Source organism: Aotus nancymaae, unplaced genomic scaffold (genome assembly GCF_030222135.1).
Source record: "Aotus nancymaae isolate 86718 unplaced genomic scaffold, 86718_ANA_hifiasm-v0.15.2.pri h1tg000010l, whole genome shotgun sequence".
NCBI classification, from domain to species: domain Eukaryota; kingdom Metazoa; phylum Chordata; class Mammalia; order Primates; family Aotidae; genus Aotus; species Aotus nancymaae.
The window spans coordinates 38,926,896-38,952,223 of NW_026988421.1; the positions used below are offsets into that span (position 1 = coordinate 38,926,896).

The window sequence follows — 25,328 nt, forward strand, 5'->3', positions numbered from 1 at the left end:
ATGAATTAACTTTTTAAATCCTGGGAAATGTGTTAGGTAGTTTTTTTTTTGTTTTTTTTTTGTTTTTTTTTTTTTTTTTAGATGGAGTCTTGCTCCGTTGCCCAAGTTGGAGTGCAGTGGCACAATCTCGGCTCATTGCAACCTCCACTCCATCTCCCCATTTCAGGTGATTGCCCTGCTTCAGCCTCCTGAGTAGCTGGGACTACAGGCGCATGCCACCACAACTGGCTAATTTTTTTGTATTTTAGTAGAGACAAAGTTTGACAATGGCCAGGATGGTCTCGATCTTCTGACCTCATGATCCGCCTGCCTGGACCTCCCAAAGTGTTGGGATTACAGGCATGAGCCACTGTGCCCAGCCTTGGCAGTCTTTAACTTATTTGCAATGCTACAAAACTCCATCCATCCATTCATCCAATAAATCTGCCAAACACTGTGCGAGCTAGGTGTTTACTATGTTTTATAGATCAGGAAACAGAATTAGAGAGGTCAGGTACCTTGCCCAAAGTACTGCCTCCTGGTATCTACTGCCTTCAAATTTTAATTTAGCACAACATAAGATAATTCATTTCTTTTTCTTTTTTAACTCCCCGTCAATGCTAAACTTTAAAAAATCACACAGCTAGGGCTGGGTGTGGTAGCTTGAGCCTGTAATCCCAACTACTTGGGAGGTTGAAGTAGGAGGATGGCTTGAGACCCTCAGACCAGGAGTTTGAGGCAGCAGTGGGCTTTGATTGTACCACTACACTCCAGCCTGGGTGACAAAATGAAACTTGTCACCAAAAAAAGAAAAAAAAAATCACATAGCTAATCAGCCATTATCTTCTAATAACCATATATTAAGATCTAGCTGAAGTATTTTTATGATAATACATGAAAATGCAAGCAAAGTATGCTAGAGGTGAATAGGCCCAGAATAATATAGGTCAGACCTCTAATTTTATATAGTCTGAGACCTGGAGAAGTTAAATGACTGTTACACATATAACCAGTAACAAAGGTGGGTCTGGAATCTAGGTTATATACTAAGAAACATTAATTATTCATTTAAGTGTTCTACATCAAATCCTTTTCTGGGGCATTCACGAACTATTAATAAACATACAAACATGAATATAAGACAATTATGGATACAGACCTGATTTTGACTATGGTATCAAAATTTAAGGAAGCCTGGTATTTAACAAGATCTTCAAAAAAAATTTAAGGAAGCACACTTATTGGCATACAGAAATAAAAATAAGTTTACCAGGGCCTGTTGGGGGGTGGGGGGGGCTAGGGGGTGGAGGGATTGGGGAGGAATAACATTAGGAGAAACTCCTAATGTAGATGATTGGGGGATGGATGCAGCAAACCACCATGGCATGTGTATACCTATGTAACAATCCTGCACAAGTTGCACATGTATCCCAGAACTTAAAGTATAATAAAAACAAAACAAACAAAAAACAAAAACAAATAAACAAAATAATGAATCTAAAAAAAAGTTTACTAAGATTTTTATAATAAATCATATTATAGAATTTTAAGCTTTAATTAATTAATATCATTTTGGAATAAATTATACCTCATCAAGTGAATCGCTAACCAGATGTGTCCGTCTTACTTTCATATTTAGAAATAACATATTCATATCAGGTCTCTGTCTTCGAGATACTTTATCCACTAGACTTTGCTAATTAAATAAGAAAGTAAAAATTTTTGCTTTTACTTAGACTATAATTTCATTTAAAACATTTAAACACTTTAGTAAAAATAATTATTGTCTATGCCATTTCTTATATAAACAATTTTATAAAAATAAATTATACACATTTTGATTTGTGAAAATGATTATTATTATTTCATTTTGTAACAATGATAACCAAAGGGGATCCGAAGTGGAGGACCAAAAATCATTCACCTTTTATAGTAAAAAATGTTGCATCACAGTTTCCATATGTCTCATCTCTTAAATAGCAAAGTTTTCTGTTTAATAAATACAAATATAAAATGGGAACATTTAAAGTAAGCTATATATTTATGATGATAAACCTGGACTTATGATTTTTTTAGATACTGAATTTTCTTTAAAGGAACAATTAGTCTACTTTAAAAAACTGACTTGTCAACATGTATCAAAGACCATAACAATATTCATACCCTTTATCCCAATAATCCCTCCACTGAAAATTCTAACTTAGAACATATTTTATACAGTACAATGTTCAACATAGCATTATCTATAAAAACAAAACTTTAGACATATCTTAAGTACATATTGAACTAATGAAATATAATACAGTTAGTAAAAAATAATGGTCATAAAAACTATGTAAATAGTATAAGGAAGGTACAACTGAAGAAAGTAGGAAATAAAATTGTGTTTACAATACTATTTCAACTGTTTCTTTTAAAGATACTATAGAAAAAATATAAAAAGAAAATGTACTAAAATGTTAATGGCTTTGCTTGGGCAATGGAGATACGAGTGACTCAAAATTCTTTTGTCACCATTTTTCAAAATATAGGCACTAAATATGTGAAAAACAACATATTTAAAAATAGAAGGAATATATGTCATTTTTCATATAAAATCTACATGCTTATATATTTAAATAGTCTTAGACTATATCTCTTTTTGGTAACAATGAAAACTATTGTGCAGATTAAAGATAAACATTTCAGACATTTTAAATACATGCAGCAATTTGCTTTAATAGATAACATTTTAATATCACAAATCTACAATTTAAGGCTACTTATGATTTTGAAGATTACTATAATAAAATACTCTGATTCAGAGCCTTCTCCATTTCTCCAATATACAATGCTAAATGCTATTAACAGCCTTTTGCTTCTCTGTGTCCTCACTTATCAAAGAAGTCTGCATTCGTAGGATAGTGTCCTGTGTTGCGGACCGTTTTTCTGTTCCCACTCTAGTTCCTGGGTACTGTCACATTGGAAATAACTAATAAACAAATTTATGCTAGGATGCTAATGGCAAACAAGGTTAGTAGCTACTCCTCCCATTAGAAATTCATATTTACTGGAAAATGCTCCCAATGAAAAAATAACCCAACAATGATACAATTCTCAACAGTCTGACTGAGGAAATTATTTTAGGTTAGAAACTTCTTTTGTATATTTAGATTGTACCATTTAAGTTCTTGCTTACACTGTGACTATTTGTAAGACTGTCCTTGTATCAAAATAGTCACCAGTCATTAATTCCAAGTGATATGGCAATTTACAAGTTAAAATGTTGGGAAACACCCATAAAAAGCTGAATGCCACTTGACTCTCAATGTCAAGTGTCTACTCATTCGTTTCCATGCTCTGCAGAAAACTTAGCCTGTAACAGTCTACACCTGCCACTCTCATTCTTTAAAGTAGAAAAATTCCACAAAAAGATACTTGATATGTTAAGTGTGAGTGACACAGAAAAAACTGCTTAGTCTTGCTAGTTTAATACAAACTAGCTCATTCTGTTATGTACAAAAAAAAGCACTGTAGATTTTTTTTTACAAATATAAAAAAAGTAGACCAAGTTGAAAAAAATATTAAAAAGGCGCATGACATTGTATGAGTACAACTAACAGAAAATGTCAGAATAAGTAGCTATATAGGCTAATCATTGAGCCAATATCTACCCAAGATCAAGTAACAATTCTGGTGCTGAAGATACCTGTTTAAACTCATTCTTCAGGGGGTAGTGTGGCTTTGGAATTCCCTTGATGGGCATAGGCAATAACATTTCTTCTAATATTCCCACATTCAGTATAAGATGACTTTGGGATATCACCAGTTAGTCAAATCTTTTGTCCTTCTCTGTGATAGAAAGAAATACTCACCTTCTGGGAACTGAATTACTGAAGAATAAACATTCTTATTTTTTATAGTATTGTGATTATAATTTATGCTTTAGGATTCTTTTTATATTCTTGAACAAGATGGAAATCATTTCTTTTTACTCTATATTTCTTTTTCAATTTAAGAAGACCACAGCCAAGAGTCCCTCTTTTAAAATGTGAGCAATTACATCACACAAGCAGATGATTGAAATACATAATCACTTAAGCATATAGTTTAGAGCTCTAACAAAAAAACCTCATTGAATCTGATATTTATTAGATAAAGTACATAACTTTACTGTCCTGAGCTGAAACACAAGGGATAGGGAGTGGTAAAAACAGACTGAGCGATAACTTCATACTACTTTACAATTTGCCTAAACTCAGTCTGATTGCTATTTCCAGCTTCTGTGAGTCTCCCTGTACTTTGGTTTCCTAAGAACCAATAAAACATCTTTCACATTCTTGGGACATATTTCTCAGTCCTCCAAGATATGCTTTTTGTTTCATTTTGTACTTTTTCAGTTGTTTCTGATTTTCATAAAACCTATAAAATGTTTCAGTGGTTTGAGTGGTTTGCCTAATGACACTCTGTTTCACTGCAGCACTCAATGCTCTGCTGGTTATCTAAGGTTGGTGGTATGGTATCTGCAAAACAAGGTCCAACAAACTCTCAGTAATATGAATCTGTGAGAAGCATTTACTCTTCCTACTATATTTGTAATATAATGAGAAGCTGATCAGAAGAGATGAGTTATCTTGTCTCCCAAATTGTTAACAGTTTTTAAGCACTTTTTGGGTGAATATAACACGAATTTTGCTTTTAACATTCCTGATTATGCTAGAACAATTCACAAGACATTTAAATTATTTATTATTTACTATATTGATTATAGTCAGCATAAATATGTTTTTATAGCTGACTTACCCTTGCGATGTTTATCATCTGTTGCTCTGAGTCTCTTTGAATAATGATTTTTTTTGCAGCTATAGAAATAACGAATGGGTACTGACAGAAGGAAAACCTGCTCAACAAGTGAAAAAAGAAAAAGCAAAATGGTGTATTTTTAGCAAAATTACACTAAGGGAATCTAAGGTACCCCTTGTAGCAATATAAAACATTACTTCTGGATTGTGTTTTACCATATACAAAATGATTGTATGTGCATCACTTCTTTTAATTCTCACAACCATGTGAAGAATGTATCATTACTAGATGTGCAATCCCTTTATTCTCTGCAGAAGCTACATCAAAGGTTCTGAAATGTGTGCTAACCACTTACATCATATATACAAATAATTTCAATGTATATCATCACCTGTGAAAAACACAGCCCACACCAGAACTAGAAGAAGTGTTGGTGAAATAGTACAGAAAACTCATGTGCTCAAAATTAATATAAGACTCCATCATTATATGGCAACTTCTGATGTATGAGCTTTAGAAATGAAAAAAATCTAACAATAACTATAGTATATAAAAAGTAAATATATTTAAGACCAATAAAAAGAAATCAGAAATGTATGTTGCATTTAGCATTATATTTAATGGTGTGGTAATGGGAAACGGTATGTATTTGTAATTACACATTATAGTCAAAAGTTATGAAAATAACCTCTCCTGGGCTAGAACATTCTATGCTACACAAAAAAGCCACCAACTATCCTGAGATAAATGCATTTAGAAAGAATGAATATGGCAGCAATGACACTTCAGGAGTAGGACTGTCATTCAAAGTTAACTACAATGAATCCATCAGTTACAGCTGGAATCCATCTGAACACAGTTGGGTGGTACAACTCTGACCACTGAGAAAAAAGGCATTATGAGGAAAAAGGATATAGCTTTAGTGTAAACTGAAAATGAGATGGCTTTTACCATGGGACAAAATTGTCAATAAACGTTAAAAGTTCTTCAGTACTGGTGTATAATTACTTTGAATCATTAATGCTAACAAAAAATCGGAAATAAGAAAATACAATGAACTTAGTAAGATATGTATTAGTTTTATTATGTACTTTAGGACAGTGGTTCTCAACCTTTCCCTTGTCATGCACAAGAGAAATGATACTTTGTGAATGATACACTGAAATAAACAGATGAGGCTGCTCAAGGCCAGAGTGACTTGCCATAGGGCTCCTGTCCCCTTCTAGGTTCAGGCTGGCTACCCAAGGGTTGAAGGGATCCTAGTATTAAAACCCTAGTGTAACTCATTCTTGGTACACCAGTGTTGCGGCAGTTTAGAGGAAGCTCTACATTATAAGATGTTATCACTGAAATATGCACAATAATTCTTGGAGTTCTGTGGTTGTATCGACAACATGTTATTAAAATGGAAGGAAAAAGTATCTTTGTAAAGTAAAATTTGCCAAGAAAATATCCATCACACTGACCAGGGTCCCCAGTACTTAAATTCTTATTCAGTTATGAGTGTTCAGATGTGCAATGAGATGTGTCCAGAGGCCATTCTATGTTTCCGGCCACTTCTGATAAAGAGGGTCCTTCGAGAGTTTAACCAATTTACAAACTAATCTGGGGTTTTGAGGTTACTTATATACACACCATATATCTTTACTCAGATTCCTCTAGAATTAAATTTAATCCCCTGAACATCTCATGGCCTGAGAAGAAATTATGTTTGGAATAGTCTTGCTAGTTTAATCCAAACTAGAAGTGTGGCTATAAAGTGCAGTGTATTAAATAATTTGGTGACTGCTTTACAAATCTATTAATTATTATGATAAATAAGCTCTGGTGAGGCCCTTTCTCTTTTTATATTGCACCTAATGGACAATTACTTTTTCTTACAAAAGAAAGGAGAAACGAAATGAATCTATGTGTGTGTCTGTGTGTGATCAATATATTAGATCAGGCATCTGCAAACCATGGCCCTGAGACAAATAATGGCCTACAACCTGTTTTTGTAAATAAAGTCATTTGGGACATAGACACACCTATTAATTTACATCCTGTCTAAGGCTACTTTTGTGCTAAAATAGTGACACAGAATTCTATAGTTTGTAGTGCCGAAAATATTTACCATCTAGTTCTTTATAGAAAAATTTTGTTGACCCCTGTGCATAGAATAGTAAGAGATAAGACTGCATACTAAGATAGAACCTCTCCCTTCTTGAAAAGATGCTATTAACCAAACCAAAACCAAATTATCATGTATATAAATTCAAAATGTAACAGAAAAAGAAACTACTTTAATAAATATAATGGTGTTTCAAGGCTATCTGAAATATATTTATACATTTATATGTAAAGGTATGTGTAAACTTTATATAAACTTAAAATCTAGTCATTCTTTTGAATAGTGTTTCATTTAGGTGGATAATCAAAGGAACTTTTGTTCATACCTGTGAGAGTTTCCAAAGTTTTGCCAAGTATGATATTCTTCCATGAGATCAATGTGATCCAATGTAGAATTATAGAAATCAGTATAAGGAATAAGGGGAGGGTGAACTAAATTGTTTGCAGTATCTGTAAAGAAAAATTCTCACATAAAGACCTTTTCCAACATGCACAAGATTCATTCTAATTATAAAAACATCATTTTAATGTCTACTAGATAGTCTTGACCTAGAAACTCCTTTTTAAATAACTGCAGCTCTAAATGTAAAGGGTAATTTTAAAATTGTGGTTTAAATGCAGCCAATAGTTTCTTATTTAAAAAAAAAAAAAACTTGTAGTGAGGATCACAATGGTATTAAAGGGATTATGCAGATGGCCATTTGCTTCCATTTCTGTGTGTTCTCTCCTAGGGGTCCGCAGTAGTTAATGGAAGTTCTTTTTTTTTTTCAGAAATCACTACATAGAGCAGCTCATATGCACTTAATTGCCGTAATACAGCATACTGCCCACTAAAAGGCATAAAGCTTTCTTCATGCTTACAAGTTGTGAAATATATTATCAAAGTAGAAAATAAAGTACAACTTTTTCCTTCACACTTTGCAAGTTTACTTTATGCGATTCATTTTGCTTCATGTTTTTCACATTTTGGTGCTTTTTGTTCGTGATTTTGCTATTTCAAAATGGCCAAGTGTAGTACTGTCTAGTGTTCCTAGCAAGAAGGTTGTGATGTGCCCTACAAAGAAAATATGTATGTTAGAGAAGTTTCTTTCAGGCATGAGTTATAGTGCTGCTGGCCCTGAGTTCAATGATAATAAATCAATGACTTCTATTAAATAAAGTGTGTCTTTAAAAAAACACTCACAAAGCAAAGTTATATACTGATTGGTTGACAAAAGCATAAAGCTTTTTTCATGCTTATAAATTGTAAAATTTATTATCAAAGTAGAAAATAAGTTACAACTATCTCCTTCAAAGAAATGATTTAAAATTTAAGAATGCCTCTATAGTCTTTTGAAATCCTTAAGAAATATCCCTAATATGTAACAAAAGAAAAGTAAAAAATGATAGAATAATAAAAACCTACTAAGTAAAGCCAATACTTTAGCAGCTGATGGAATCCACCAGGAACATTTTGTTATAGGTGGAAATTCTTCAGGCTTTGCAGGAAACAGGCGTAAAGAAATAAATTGCAGCAATCTCTCTACCAGTTGTTTGAACCTCTTCTGGGACAATCTGGTAAAGATTTCAAAATAATTGCAATCAAAATTCACATTTCCTGTTTCCAAAATTATCTGTTAGATATCAAACTGCATCTTAAGCCACAACATTTTAGACTATTCCCTCAAATTTTGTTTCTTAAATTGCCAAACATTTGAAAAGATACAAAATCTTACCTTGAATATCGTCTTAGTTAAATGAGAAATAAACACCAACATTACTATAAAGTTAGTAACATTTTATTTTTAAGACTCAATATTCAGTCTTCATTATTCATAGATTCTATACGTTTACATTTGCCTACTTGCTAAAATGTAATTGTTAATTCCCAAATCAATACTTGTGTTTCCATGGTCATTTGTGGAGATGTGAAAAACGTGTCTCCTGACATGCACATTCCCAGCTGAGGTCAAACAAAGTGATGTTCCGCCTTGTTTCAGCTCAATAATCTTTCTTTGCAAGTGTCCTTTATGTGATCCATTTAGCTTCATGTTTTTTACATTTTGGTGCTTTTTGTTGGTGATTTTGCTATTTCAAAATGGCCAAGTGTAGTGCTAAAATGCTGTCTAGTGTTACCAATAAGAAGGTTGTGATGTGCCCTACAGAGAAAATATGTATGTTAGAGAAGCTTCTTTCAGGCATGAGTTATACAGCTGCTGGCCCTGAGTTCACTGATAATGAATCAATGACTTCTATTAAAGTGTGTCTTTAAAAAAACACTTATAAAGCAAAATCATATATTGACTGGTTGACAAAAATGTGATCAGAGGCTCACAGGAACCTAACCCTGCATTTTCTCTTGAAGCAATGGTTCTGTATTTATTAATTCTATGTTTGTGATGACTTTATAGAATATAACTACTATGAATAATAATTTACTGTATTTAAAATACCTTTTGGACGTATTTTGCCTTTCTAGCTTTTTATCAGTCATAGAGAAGTCATTGTTCATGTGGGTATAGTTCTGTGAAAAAAGTAATATGCTTTTACAAATTGATATTGATGGCTAACCTATATTTTACAATGACATTTTTAGGTAACGAGAAAGCACCATTTAAATAATGGTAAAATTTATGAATTCACAGATAGAAAATAAAAAGACATACATTAAAATAGTAGTGTCTGAGCAAATCTAGTTGCCATCTTTGAGATATATAAATAAACAATAATAGGAATGTGCTATATAAAAAGTGAAGGCAGTAGACAGAAATTCTCAACAGCTTGTGCAAGCAAATTGGTTACTTATACTAAAAACAGATTTTTCATTACCCTTTATGTAGTACTAAAGTAAAGTTTTATAATTGGCTTTTGAAGCACTGTGAATATAAGCACAATTTCTAACAACCTGAAAATATTTAAATATATTTTATTGTAAAATTACTAATACCAAATTTAAAACTGTGAGACTAAAAAAGTTCTTAGTATCATAGAATGATTTACTTTTTAAACCAGTGAACTAGGAAATGATGGTCAGCTTCCACTAAGGTAGCTATCTGTCGTAGCAAGTGAGCATAGATGACATACGTAGATGTGTTATTAAACTGAGGATTCTGAAAAAGATATTAAAGATAATTGTGTTAAAATTCTGTTAACATGTAAAAGGAAAGACACTAAGCTTAATAAGTGGTAAATTCAGGAAACAAAATTTGAGATTATAAAATTACAATAATCTATTTGTTATTTAACAGAGACTTTCATTTACACTGCGGCTGTACAGTGAAAAGAGCGTGGGCATGGAGATAAGACAGATCTGAGTCTGAGGGCTAATTCTACCACTTACTAGCTACGTGCCCTTAGGTATATTCCGTAGACTTTTATTCTCAATTTCTTTATCTGTAAAATGGGAATGATATTATCTATCTTAAGGGTTGTTTTGAGTATTGAAAAAGAAAATGTATATAAAGCACCTTCATAAAAAGTGCCTTCAATCACTATCAACCAATTAAAAGCATAAAACCTGGGCTTTCCTTGATTAAAAGCTAGAAAAATGAAGTGAGAGCTGGTTGTGAAACTTTTGCCATTGTAAAATGACTTAGCCTCATATCTCACAAAGAACAAGGGGAGAACCACATACAGCTTCTGACAACTTTTAAATGATAAAGGGACACTGAAGGAATACTTGTAAACTAAGAAAAACCTCTAGTTATGTTTCCAAAATCTAAAATTCTAGCACAATGTACATTTCATGGAAAAAATAAATACTATTGAAAAACACCTCCTAAAATTGTGAAAAATAAGAGAGGACCATGTGTTTTTCAAAACTGACTGCCAGAACAACTCAAAATTTGGGACTGACTTTAATCGATAACTTCATCTGGTGATGGTTCTTGAGAAGAACAAAATATAAGCAGAGCTTATGGCTGATCAATATACTCACCTAAAATCTGAGCTCTGAGTCATCTTTCTAGCTTTTATTATCCTACATATCTTTATTCTTTGTTTCTTTTTTTTGTAGTTTTGAGTTTGGGCTCTTCTCTTACCTCTCTATTTTCCCTCCTTACATTTCTCTTCTTAACTACCTGTTGGTCATTTCCCCCCCTCTTTTCCACTTTTTCCTTTTTCTTCTTTCTCTACTTTCTCTATCCCTACCCTGCATATTTTCTTTCATTAGACATATTAATATTATAATGCCATAATATTTTACTAAACACTATACTTAATATAGTTTTTCCTTACTTTTAAATGAGATAATAATATACATGGACAACTTTTATAAATTGTAAAGAATAATGTAAATGTATTACTAGTATGCTAGCTATGGTAATAATGTATTTCTTCCTCAAAAAATAATAAAAAGTAAAAATTGCTTTTCATTTGTCTGGATCTTAATTTCTTTATCTATTAATCTGTATCTATCAAGAGGAAAAGGTTCATCATCTTTGCTTTACAGCAAATTAAAAAAAGAACTCATCTTTCCATGAGAATTCTAACTCAAGTTATTGAAAAATACATAGTGAAGTGAAAAACATACTAGAAGGGAAAATAAAAGAAAATCCTGAAGCCCATTAAAACTAGTTACAAGAAAGAGGTTTGAATGGAGGAGGAGGAAGTGCTTCCATTCTGTTTGTTTCTGAATACTATGGCGGGAACTAAATCAAAATTTTACTCTCACATATAATTTAGCTTCTGATTATTTGTTATGGCTTTAATCTTCTGGTTACAGGTAACTGTAATTCTAAAAAGAATCAATAATGTTGCCTAAAATGATACTTAATATTTAATATCATTTCAGATATACATGTAGAGATTGAGATCTGACTTAGACAACTTCAATGAAGTTCTGGTTCTCTTACCTGTAAAAGTATAAAATATGCTCTAAGATCATCTTTTGTTCGTGGACTGAAAAAGAAACAAGAATAATTTATTATGGATGAATGTTTACTCTCATAGCATCTAATTTAAAAAGACCAATAAATGTTTCTATGAAGATTGAGTTGAGAAAAGCCAAAAACTAGGATTAAATTAAAATGCATTATTATTGAAAAGGGACACGTCCATAATATGCTGGGAATACAAGTGCTTCTGTGCCTCTCCTAGGCTGGTTCTGAAGATAGCTAAAGACTGAGCTAAACAGGCTATAACATTTTGTGAGGTAAATATGATTAAATCTGGAAGTAGTTAGGAGTGTAATAAAAAATCATCAATTTTAGAATACTTAGGTTTTTGTTTTAATAAAGGATAATCTTTACTTAAGAACATTTATGTATTAAAGAAAGAAAATATGCTTGTGCTTATAGGTCCATTCCTAAAGTGATACAGAAATATCTGTAAATCAAATCATACTTTAAATGTATCTAGTATGCTTCCAACTGAAATCAGGAAAAGTAAGTAATTTTTTCCATCTTAATATGAATTCTCATATTATCAGATTTGACCATGAACTTTTGTTATTCCCAAGGCTAATAAGTGTTTCTTGCCTGCTCAAGATCTAATTGGTAAATTCACACAGATATCCGGAAGTAACTTCTTGAATTAAAAATGGTTCACCTCTGTGACAACCAGATGCAATTCATGATTCCTAACTGGGTCCTGGATTGAAAAACAAAATCCAGATATTAAAGTTTTTGTTATTATCTATGCTGTCGAGTGTTTCTTTCTTGCCCACTCAAGATCTATTTGTATATATCATCTTTGCCTGTAAGTCCTTTCCTACCCTACATAGAAGTTCATAATCTTGCCAAGTTCATTGACGCCCACATAAATTATCAGGCATGTACAATAAATTGTATGAGTAGGTTTGATTTATTAGAATTTTTTAAATGGTATTTTTACTATAATATTCAGGAAGCAGTTAACCTCAGTTTGGCCTTAACTCTTCAGTCCTCAGACACTTAACTGAGAAGTAACAGGGGTTTCTTCTCTTTGAGGCTAGTAACTGATTTTCTGAAACATGAGATATAGGAAAATATAATACAAGAAGGTCAATTTTCTTATAATAAGCAAGAGTTCCTAACAGAAAAACAGGCAAATCTGCAATTAAAAAAAGGCGAAAGTACATGGAAAGCTTACAAAAGAATAAATAAAAATAGCAAATAAATGATAAAATGTTAAGCTTATTAGTATTAAGGAAAAGTACATAAAAATGAGATCCACTTTTCATTTATCAAATTAGGCCAAGTTTTGTTACAAGGAGATACCACTGAGGTCTCAGTCAGGCCCTCTGCTGTTAGAAGTGTACATTATCAAAACTGCTTTGTGAAGAAATCTGACAAAATGTATTAAGTGTCTTAAAATGTTTACACTCTGATACAGTAATTCAATTTCTAAAACAATTTACATAAATGCTCAGAAAAGATTTTTGTACAAAATGTTCACTGTGGAATTATTCATATAAACAACCATTCTTAGAGAAAGGTTAGGTAAATTACAATACATTCCTATTCTAGGTTATTAGTCGGACATTAAAGGTGTGGTTTAAGAAGGAAAATGCAAACAAATTACTAGAGTAATAAACTAAGGAAAATACCATTAAGTTAAAAGTCACAAGAAACCATACAGTATGATTTTAATTGTTTTAAAAAGATGACTAGAAAAACACTGCAAAATATTAAATTGTTTTACTTTCTTCTTTTTTTTTTTGAGACAGAGTCTCACTCTATTGCTCAGGCTGGACTGCAGTGGCATGATCTTGGCTCACTGCAACCTTTGCCTCCAGGACTCAAGCAATTCTGCCTCAGCCTCCTGAGTAAGCTGGAATTACAGGAATGTGTAACCATGTCCAACTAATATTTGATTTTTATTAGAAACGAAGTTTCATCATGTTGGCCAGGCTGGCACTTTCTTCTTTATACTTCTCTGACTTCTCCCTGTTTTCTATAATAAGCATGAATTTATTTCAAAATCAGAACAATTAAAATATTATTAAAATATATACGGTACATGTAACATTACATTTAAAAATTCTACTTAGGTATTACTTATTTATTTATTTTTCATTATTTTTTTCTTTTTTTTCTCACCACTAACAAGGAGGTATTACTTTTAAACTAGACGTAATATGAACATTTGAATTGTAATTAATGGCATTCCTTTGGCTTTAATAGAAGTTATTATTGAAATAATATACTTTTAATATACATTAAAATACATACTTTTAAAAGTACATTTTTATATTACGCATATTCATGGTTCAAAACACTATAAATTAAATTGCCCATGATTCCTTATATAAGAATTTAATATTTAGTACTGAGAGAAAAAAATACTTTAATAGCTGGCCTTATGTGTCCTTATATTAGAAATGAGAAAAATTTTGCTCCGGCTACCAGGAAGCCCAAGGCTAAATTTAATGCTCATTATTTCAGTTAGGTTACTGATCTAAGTACTCACTCCATTTTTGTTATGCATATATATCCGCATAGAAAAAACTTTACATAAAATTTAAAAGAATTCACAGATCTTTTTATGCCCATCTATAGGTCCTACTGAGAAGTCACAGATCTCAAGTTATACAGCTTTGTTGTAAATGGCTTATAATTCCCTTCTCATCTATGTTATTATAACTCAACTAAAATCTTTTCTGAGAGTAAAACAAATATACATATGTTAAAGATATATGATATGTGTAAGTTAGACATCTATACTGATTAACTAAATATTGAAAATATTAGTTTACCCTTTCCATTCCCGTAACAGGCTGTTAATGATTCCCTTTAATACTGTCTTCTGAATGTCTTGAGGCTGTAGGCAAAAGAAAACAATAAGGTAATTAGGATTATCTACTTAGGTGATGTTTATATGTTAATTATATTTATAGATCTGCTTCAATAGTTAAAATCAGACTTGACGACTTGGGACTGACACTTATAATAGTATTGATTTTACATTTAAGAACTCTAGAAAGCATCAATGACATAAGATTATAATATGAATATCCGTGGTATGTGTAGTGTACAACATACACAAACATATATGGTGATGGTTGATGACCAACAGAATTTTTACATAACTGGAAAATAAATTTCACTTTCCCTGACTTGACAAAATAGAATAATGAACATGAATCCAAGAGTAACATGTTTACTAATATAACATTACACTATAGTTTAATAATCCCAATACTAAAAATCTTATTTACTATCAAACATCCCAAGAATAAATGAAAATAAAATACATCTAGATAATACTTTAGTTTATAATAGTATAGAAGCTCCATTAACAAGAAACTTCAAATAATCAGTAAAATTTGTGTCATGTTGTTATATGAAAGTGGCAAATGCCAATAAGCATATATTATGCCTTTATTTAAAACCACAACCATTACTTCCAAGACATGTCTGTCAGCACTCATTCAGCCTAGCTCTATGTCATATACACACATACATATATATATTTAATATATCATTCCTTTCTCTTCCTCTGCTTACAGTAACCCTGCACACCCAGAGAGTACCCCTGCTCAACCACTTATTTAGTGTTTGCCCCTGAGCAACAAAAGCTGCAGGAGAAAAATCAACAAATGTGCTGACTGGACATACTTTAAGTTTATGACCATAAACCTGAAGAGGACACTCAATACCACTAATAGTTCCATATTTCTCTAGTTCATTTACTTCTCTACACTTCAAGACAACTATATTTCAAACCTTCTTATTCCTCAAATCTCTAACACCTTCTTCCCAGCATTGTTCCCACTTATGACTTTGCTACACACTTTAGTGAGAAAGCAGATGCACCCAGATAACAGATGCACTGTCCCACTGTAACTTCTACCAATTTGCCTACAACTGCACTTGACCAAGGCCAACCCCTTCGTTTGAGTCCTACATCCCATCCCCTCCCATAATCTTGTCAAGGACATGGTTATTTTTCTTATCTCTTCTGTATCATCCATTTCTCCCTCTCTACTAAAACATTCCTATTAGTATAACAACACAGATTAACATCACAGGCAAAGATTTGCCATTCTTCTCCACTTTGCTCTATGCCCTTGGAGGCTGACTCTGAAGGACTACATCAACTAGACTCCTTTGCCTTCTGATTGGGTTCAGTTAATAGAAAGCACTAGCAGAAAAGAAAAGAGAGTGAAATTGGTGTTTTTGTTCCCTCAGCTCACCACCTGCAGAGTAACCATGAGATGGCTGTCATGGGTTGGCTGTGTCCCTAGAGTGAAAACCCCATCTCCTTTAATGCAGCCCTCCCGCCCACAGCTCATCTCTAGATTCTCCCCTGGGGTACTGTGCTCTCCTTATGGTCTCACTTACTCTGCTAACAACTTTGTAAATAATCCAAGTTACCAATTTGAGTGTGCTGTCTGTTTACTACCAGGACTCTGACCGATATATTGCTTTTATTTAGAACATCTCATTTGGACCATTCATGTACCCTTCTAGCTACCACCTCATTTCTCTGCTTCCCTTCATAGTGAAAGTCCTGAAAAATTATCTGTACTCACTCTCTTCTTACTGTCTTTCAGCTCATTCCAAATAGGCTTATTAAAGACTTACTAAAGTCATCAATTATCTATAGCTTATGAAAGACAATGGTCAATTCTCTGTCCAAACCTTACAAAATGTCTCAGCAACATCTGACAAGGTGGACTACTCCTTTCTTCTTTAAACACTTTGATCTCTCCTTTGCTAATCCCTTATCCATCTAATTAAATGGCAACAGCATCCACTCAGTTTCCTTTCTTGCCTTTGAGTGCCACATTCAATGTACTGGAACTTTTACTAGCTCTACTCTGTAATTTATGAGTCCAAACATTTCTCATTATTTTCATTGCCAAAATTGCTAATCCAAATATCAACTTTTGCTTTAACTACTGCAATGCCTTCCTAACTCCTTTCTCTTGACACACTACAGACCATTTTCTGCTAAGCATCTAGAGAGATCTTTCTTAACTATAAGTGATCCCTGCTTAAAATACTCAATCACTTTCCATTACAATACAATCAAACTCACATGGGCATATGCAGTCTCATCTCTTACCAACTTAGTGTCTCCTTTCTCCCTAATTCACCAAGATTAGTCACATAAGCCTTATTTCTGGATCTTCCAATTGTGCTCCCTTCTCAGGGTCTTTGTATTAGGTGAAACTTCTGTTAGTTCATACAGGTATGAACTACTACATTTGGCTAGCTTTTTCTTCTCCACCTTTGGAAGAGTTCAGACCACCTGTCTGGCAGATTATTTCTTAATTGGGGGTTTCTGCTAATTTCTTAGATTTGATTCAGGTTACACATTTTGGAAAGGAAAACTCATAATGTTTCCTTAGTGTATCACATGAACAAGCATGTAGTGTCGGTTTAGTGATTTATTTAAGATAATGAGTGAATCAATTATTACTATGATGGTTGCAAATCTTAATTTTTTAACTTTAAATTTATTCTAAATTTATTCAAATTTTATTGAGTTTTTTAAATTTTTAATTTTTGTGGGTATATTATTTATGTGGGTGTATATATAGGTTATATGAGATATTTTGATAGAGGCATGCAATGTGTAATAATCACATCAGGGTAAATAAAGTATCCATCACCTCAAGCATTTGTTATGTTTCAAACAATCCCGTTACATTCTTGTAGTTATTTAAAAATGTACAACTAAATTATTTTTTACTATAGCCACCCTGTTGTGCTAGCAAATACTAGGTCTTATTTATTCTATTTTTTTGTACCCATTAACAATCCACCCTTTCCTCTGCCTTCCCATCAATTATCCTTCCCAGCCTCTGGTAAGCATCCTTCTACTCTCAAGCTCCATGAATTCAATTGTTTTACTCTGTAGCACTCATTGATAAGTAAGAACATGTGATTCTGGTTTTTCTGCACCTGGTTTATTTCACTTAATAAAATAACCTCCAGTTCCATCCATGTTGCTGCAAATGACAGGATCTCATTTTTTTTTAAGGCTGAATAGTTTTCTATGGTGTATATGAACTAGATTTTTTCTACCCATTTGTCTAAATGGACACTTGGATTGCTTCCAAATCTTGGCCATTATGAATAGTGCTGTAATGAAAATGGGAGTGCAGATATTTGATATATTGATTTCCTTTCTTTTGAATATATACTTAGGAGTGGATCATATGATAGTTCTATTTTTAGTTTTTTGAGGAACCTCCAAACTGTTCTCCATAGAGGTTGTATTAATTTACATTCCCACCAACAGTGTATGAGGGTTCCCTTTCCTCCACATTCTTGCCAGCATTTGTTAATGCCTGTCTTTTGGAGAAAAGTCATTTTGACTGGGGTGACAACATATCTCATTGTAGTTTTGACTTGTGTATCTCTGATGATCCATAATGTTGAGCACCTTTTCATATGCCTGTTTGCCATTTATATATCTCTTTTGAGAACTGTCTATTCAAATATTTTGCCTATTTTTGATAGGATTATTAGATTTTTATTTTTTCTAGTTATATTTTCTTGTTATATTTTGATTATTAATCTCTTGTCAGGTGGGTGGTCTGCAAAATGTTTTCTCTCATTCTGTAAGTTGTTTCTTCATTTTGTTAAGACTTTCTTTTTCTGTGCAGAAGCTTTTTAACTTGATGTGATCCCATTTGTCCATTTTTGCTTTGGTTGCCTGTTTCCTGTGGGGTAGAACTCAAGTCTTAGGCCACTCCAATGTCCTGCAGTTTCCTTTTAGTAGTTTCATAGTTTGAGGTCTTTAAGCATTTAATGGATTTTGATTTGATTTTTGTATATGGAAAGATATGGGTCTACTTTCATTTTTCTGCATAGGGATATTGTTTTCCCAGCAGCATTCATTGAAGAGACTGTTCTTTCCCCAAAGTATGTACTTGAAACATTTGTCAAAAATGAGTTCACTGTTGACATCTGGATTTATTTGTGGGTTCTCTATTCTGTTCCACTGGTCTATATGACTATTCTTACACCATGCTGTTTTGGTTACTGTTAAGTCTGTAGTATAATTTGAAGTCTGGTCATGTGATCCCACCAGTTTTATTCTTTTTGCCTAGGAAAGCTTTGGTTATTCTGGGTCTTTGTGGTTCTGTATAAATGTTAGAATTGTTTTTTCTATTTCTGTGAAGATCAGTGGTATTTTGACAGGAACATATTTTACTGTTAAAAAAGCCTTTCTTTGCTCTTACATTTATTTATATATTTATCTCCCTAGCAATAATGTACTTACTGATTATCAATATGGATATTTCCCATTATCAGTATGGATCAGATACTTATTTTACCTAGTCAGTTATAATTCATTATTGTCACTTTTTAATAATTTGCAATTTTAAAAAACTTATTTTAGGTTCAGGGGTACATGTGCAGGTTATATAGGCAAACTGTATGTCATGGGGGTTTGGTATACAGATTATTTCATCACCTAGGTAAATAAACATAGTACTTGATGGGTAGTTTTTTGATCTTCACTCTCCTTCCACTGTCCACCCTCAAGTAATCGCCAGTATCTGTTGTTCCCCTCTTTCTGTCCATATGCACTCTGTTTAGCTCTCTCTTGTGAGAACATGCAGTACTTGGTTTTCTGTTCCTGCATTAGTTCGCTTAGGATAATAGCCTCCAGCTTCATCCATAATGCTGCCAAGAAAATGATCTCATTCTTTTTATGACTTAATGGCATTCCATGGTGTATATATACCACATTTTCTTTATCCAGTCTAAAGTCGATGAGCATTTAGGTTAGCTCTATGTCTTTCATATCTTTGTTATTGTGAATAGTGCTGCAACAAACATACATGTACGAGTGTCTTTACGGTAGAATAATTTATATTCCTTTGGGTATACACTCAGTAATGGAACTGCTGGGTCAAATGGTAGTTCTGTTTTAAGTTCTTTGAGGAACTGCCACACTGCATTCTACAATTGCTGAACTAATTCACGTTCCCAACAGCAGTGTATAATTGTTCCCTTTTTTCCACAACTTCACCAGCATCCACTGTTTTTTTACTTTTCTTTTTGAACTTTTATTTTTTAGGTTCAGGGGCGCATGTGCAGGTTTGTTATATAGTTAAATTGCATGGTGTGAGGTTTGGTGTATAGACTATTTCGTCATCCAGGTAAATAAGCATAGTACCTGATAGGTAGTTTTTCTGATACTCTTCTGCCTCCCATCTTCCATCCTAATACAGGCCCCACTGTCCCTTGTTTCCCTTTTAGGTTTCATATGTTCTTGTTGTTTAGCTCCCACTTACAAATGAGAGCATACAGTATTTGGTTTTCTGTTTCTGTGTTGGTTTACTTAGGATAATGGTCTCCAACTCCCTCCATGTTGTTGCAAAGGACATGATCTCGTTCTTTTTTATGATTACATGGCATCCCGTGGTATACATGTACCACATTTTCTTTATCCAGTCTACCACTGATGGGCATTTAGATTGATTCCATGTCTTCACTGTTATGAATAGTGCTGCAATGAACATACACGTGACATGTGTCTTTATGGTAGAACAATTTATATTCCCTTGGGTATATACCCAATAATGGGATGGCTGAATGGCTGATTCAAATGGTAATTAAGCTTTACACAATGGCTGAACTAATTTACATTATCAGCAGTGTATAAGCATTCCCTTTTCTCTGCAACCTCCCATTTTTTGACTTTTTAGTAACAGCCATTCTGACTGGTGTGAGACGTTATCTCATTGAGGTTTTGATTTGCATTTCTCTAATGATCAGCAATGCTGAGCATTTCTTCACATGTTTGTTGGACACATGTATGTCTTCTTTTGAAAAATGTCTGTTCATGTCCTTTGCCCACTTTTTAATGAAGTCATTTGCTTTTGCTTATTAATTTATTTCAGTTCTTTATAGATTCTGGATATTAGACCTCTGTTGGATGCATAGTTTGCAAATATTTTTGCCTATTCTGCAGGTTGTCTATTTACTGTGTTGATAGTTTCTTTTGCTGTGCAGAAGCTCTTTAGTTTAATTAGGTCTCAATCACCAATTTTTGTTTTAGTCACAATTGCTTTTGGCATCTTTGTCATGTAATATTTGCTAGGGCCTACATCCAGAATGACATTTCCTAGGTTATTTTCTAGGCTTTTTAGACTTTCAGTTTTTATATTAAAATCTTTGTCTTGAGTTGGTTTTGTATACAGTGAAAGAAATGGGTCCACTTTCAATCTTTTACATATAGCTAGTAAGTTACCCCAGCACTACTTATTGAACAGGGAATATTTTCCCTACTGCCTGTTTTTGTCGACTTTGTCAAAGATCAGTTGGCTGTAGGTGTGTGTCATTGGTTCTAGGTTCTCTATTCTGTTCCATTGGTCTATGTGTCTGTTTCTGAACCAGTACCATGCTATTTTGGTTGCTGTTTTTTTTTTTCTAATTCTGTGAAGAATGCCATTGGTAGTTTGATTGGAATAGCACTGAATCTCTAAATTGCCTTGGGTAGTAAGACCACTTTAATGATATTGATTCTTCCTATCCTTGAGCATGGAATGTTTCTCCATTTGTTCGTTCATCTCTAATTTCTTTGAGCAGAGTTTTGTAATTCTCATTGTTAGTGCTCCTTACCTCACTGGTTAGCAATACTTGTAGGTATTTTATTCTTTTTTGTGGCTATTGTGAGTGGAACTGTGTTCTTGATTTGGCTCTTAGCTTAGTTGCTGGTATATAGAAATGCTACTGATTTTTGTATATTGATTTAGTCAACTTTGCTGAAATTGTTCTTCAGGTCTAGGAGCTTTTAGGCAGAGGATATGGGGTTTTCTAGGTATAGAATAATGTCTGCAAACATTTGACTTCTTCTCTTTCTATTTGGATGCCTTCTTTTTCTTTTTCTTGCCTACTTGCTCTGGCTAGGACTTCCAGCAATATGTTGAATAGGAGTGGTGAGACTGGGCATCCTTGTCTTGTGCTGGTTCTCAAGAGGAACACTTAGAGCATTTGCTCATTCAGTATGATGTTGGCTGTGGGTTTGTCACAGATGATTCCTATTATTTTGAGGTATGTTCCTTCAATGCCTAGTTGTTGAGGGTTTTTAACATGTAGGGAAGCTGAATTTTATCAAAAGCCTTTTCTGCATCTATTGAGATCTTCATGTGGTTTTCATGTTTAGTTCTGTTTATGTGATGAATCACATTTACTCATATGTGTAGGCTGAACCAACCTTGCATCCTAGGGATAATGCTTAATTGATCATGGTGGATAGCTTGTTGATGTGCCATTAGATTCAGTTTGCTACTATTCTGTTGAGGATTTTTGCATCAGTGTTCATCAAGGATACTGGCCTAAAGTTTTATTTCTGTATGTGTGTGTGTCTCTGCCACACACAAAAGATGATTATCAAGATGATGCTGGCCTCACAGAATGAATTAGGGAAGAGTCCCTCCTCCTCAAGTTTTTGGAATAGTTTCAGTAGAAATGGTGCCAGCTCATTTGTACATCTGGTAGAATTTGGCTGTGAACTCACCTGGTTCTGGGCTTTTTTGGGGGTTGGTAAGCTCTTTCTTACTGATTCCATTTCAGAGCTCATTATTGGTCTGTTTAGGGTTTCCATTTCTTCACGGTTTCATCTTGGGAGGTTGCATGTTTCCAGGAATTTTTCCATTTCTTCTAGGTTTTCTAGTTTGTGTGCATAGAGGTGTTCATAGTGGTCTCTGAGGAGTTTTGTATTTGTGTGGGCTAAGAGGTAATGTCCCCTTTGTCATTTCTGATAGTGTTTATTTGGATTTTCTGTTTTTCTTTATTACCCTAGCTAGTGGTCTATTAATCTTAGTCTTTCAAAAAACCAAATGCTAGATTTGTTGATCATTTGTATAGTCTTTTTATGTCTCAATTTCCTTCAGTTCAGCTCTGATTTTGGTTATGTCTTGTCTTCTGCTACCTTTGAGGTTAGTTTGTGTTTGTGTCTACAGATCTTCTAGGTGTGATATTATGTTAACTTGAGATCTTTCTAACATTTTGATGTAGGCACTTAGCTCCATAAATTTTCCTTTCATGCTGCTTTAGCTGGGACCCAGACATTCTGATATGTTGTATCTTTGTTCTCATTAGTTTCAACAAATTTCTTGATTTCTGCCTTAATTTAACTGCTTACCTAAAAGTCATCCAGGAGCAGATTGTTTAATTTCCTTATAATTGTATGCTTTTGAGTGTTTTTCTCAGAATGGATTTTTACTTTTATTGTGCTATGGTGGTTGGTATGAATTCATTTTTTAAAAGTTTGCTGAGAATTGTTTTATGGTTGATTGTGTGGTCAATCTTAAAGTACATGTCATATGCAGCTCAGAAGAATGTGTATTCTGTTGTTTTGGAGTGGAGAGTTCTGTAGATATCTGTTAGGTCCATTTGGTCAAATGACAAGTTCAGGTCCCAAGTATCTTTGTTAGATTGTCCCTCAAACATCTAATACTGTTGGTGGGGTGTTGAAGTCTTCCACTATTATTGTGTGGTTATCTAAGTCTCCTTGTAGATCTCTAAAGAACTTCCTTTATAAATCTAGGTGCTCCTGTATTAGGTACATATATATTTGGGATACTTAAGTCTTTTTGCTGAACTGAACTCTCTATCATTATGTAATGCTCTTGTCTTTTTTGATAGTTGTTGGTTTAAAAGGTCTGTTTAGTCTGAAATTGCAATAGCAACACCTGCTCTTTCTTCTTTTCTATTGTTCTTCCTAGAGCTTTCTCCATTGCTTTACTTTGAGCCTATGGAAGTCACTGTATGTGAGATGGGTCTCTTGAAGATAGCATATAGTTTGGTCTTTCTTCTTTATCGAATTTGCCACTCTGTGCCTTTATGTGGGAATTAGTCTTTTTACATTCCTGCAATCATGTTGTTAAGCTGGTTATTATGCAGAATTGGTGTGGTTGCTTTATAGTGTCAATGGTTTGTGTGCTTAAGTATGTTTTTGTAGTGGCCAGTAACAGTCTTTCCTTTCCATATTTAGCACCCTCTTAAGGATCTCTTGTAAGGCAGGTTTGGTGGTAACGAATTCCTTTAGCATTTACTTATCAGAAAAGTATCTTATTTCTCTTTCGATTATGAAGCTTAGTTTGGCTGTATATGAAATTCTTGGTTGGAATATCTTTTTGTTAATAATGCTGAATATAGGCTCCCAATCTCTTCTGTATTGTAGGGTCTCTGCTCAAAGGTCTCCTGTTAGCCTGATAGGGTTCCCACTGGAGGTGATCTGCTCCTTCTCTCTAATTGCCTTTAACATTTTTTCATTCATTTTGACTTTGGAGAATCTGAGGACTGTGTGTCTTAGGGATGGTCATCTTGTATATTGCAGGGGTTCTCTGAATATCCTGAATTTGAATGTTGGCCTCTTTAGTGAAGTTGAGGAAATTTTCATGGATGATATACCCAAATAAGTTTTCCAAATGGCTTGCTTTCTCTTCCTCTCTTTCCAAGACGTCAATGAGTTGCAGATTTGGTCTCTTTACATAATCCCATATTTCTTGGAGGCTTTGTTAGTCTTTCTTTAGTTTGGTCAATTCTGCTGTTAATGTTTGCAACTGCATTCTATTTTTTTTTTTTTTTATGTAGTGTCTAACTCTGTTGTTCAGGCTGCAGTGCGGTTGCACAATCATAGCTCACTGCAATTTTGAACTCCTGGGCTCAAGCCATCCTCCCACTATAGCCTCCCAAGTACCTGGAACTATAAGCATGTACCACCATGACACCCAGTTAACTTTTAAAAACTTTTTTTGTAGAGATGGGAGAAAATTTGTGAAGTGAGTTTTTCAGCTCTGTCAGATCAGTTTGGTTCTTTCTTAAAACAGCTATTTCATCTTTTATCTACTTTATCATTTTATTGTATTCTTTAGATTCCTTATATTGGGCTTCTACTTTCTCTTGAATCTTAATGATCTTTGTTCCTATCCATATTCTGAATTCTATTTCTGTCATTTCAGCCTGGTTAAGACCCAATGCTGGGGAACTAGTGCAGTCATTAGGAGGTGAGAAGACACTGGCTTTTTGATTTGTCGGAGTTCTCATGCTGCTTCTTTCTCATCTGAGTGAGTTGACATTCCTTCAGTTTCTGGAGTTGTTATCCTTCAAATGGGATTTTTCTTTTTGCTTGTATCTTCTTTGATGCACTTGTGGGTTTGATTGTGGTATAAAGAGGGTTCAGTTGAATGGCTTTGTTTCTGGAAAATTTTAGTGGGCCAAGGCTCAGCTTAGCACTCCTGGGCTGCATACACTGAGCCCTTGGCTTTGTTCTCCATCCCCTCAAGGTTAGGAACCTATTGTGCCAAAAGGGCTGAGGTCTTCTTGGTCCACTGACAGCAACTCTGATGGGTGGTGCCAGAAAACAACACTTCATCGGGGTGGTGGCAGTTGGATCTGTGCTTGCTTGCATGTGCCAGCAGCCACTCAGAGCTGTGTGGTGGGATGCATACACATCAGCTGGGGCAAGGTACTAGTGGGAGCAGGCTTGTGGAATTGCTGCATGCTCTTGAGCTGGCAGCAGTAGTGGTACAGTATGTGTGGGGTGCTGGTTGGGGCAAGGATGCTGGCCTCTGTGCACATGCA

General features: G+C 33.9%; 1 protein-coding gene across 3 annotated transcripts in view; it reads right to left on the reverse strand.

Annotated features, from left to right (window-relative positions):
- The window catches only part of HECTD2 (HECT domain E3 ubiquitin protein ligase 2), a 106,312-nt gene that overhangs the window by 21,513 nt on the left and 59,471 nt on the right, over positions 1-25,328 (reverse strand). For all 3 annotated transcript variants that reach the window (XR_010341779.1, XR_001107869.3, XM_012454765.3), the window contains exons 6-12: positions 14,525-14,589; positions 11,703-11,748; positions 9,850-9,959; positions 8,276-8,424; positions 7,197-7,320; positions 4,762-4,858; positions 1,568-1,675 (exon numbers count right to left, since the gene is read on the reverse strand). Coding sequence is in view for 1 of the 3 variants with exons in the window: in XM_012454765.3 (XP_012310188.1) it covers positions 1,568-1,675; positions 4,762-4,858; positions 7,197-7,320; positions 8,276-8,424; positions 9,850-9,959; positions 11,703-11,748; positions 14,525-14,589 (699 nt within the window). In the remaining 2 variants the exon portion in view is untranslated. The remainder of the gene's footprint in view (positions 1-1,567; positions 1,676-4,761; positions 4,859-7,196; positions 7,321-8,275; positions 8,425-9,849; positions 9,960-11,702; positions 11,749-14,524; positions 14,590-25,328) is intronic.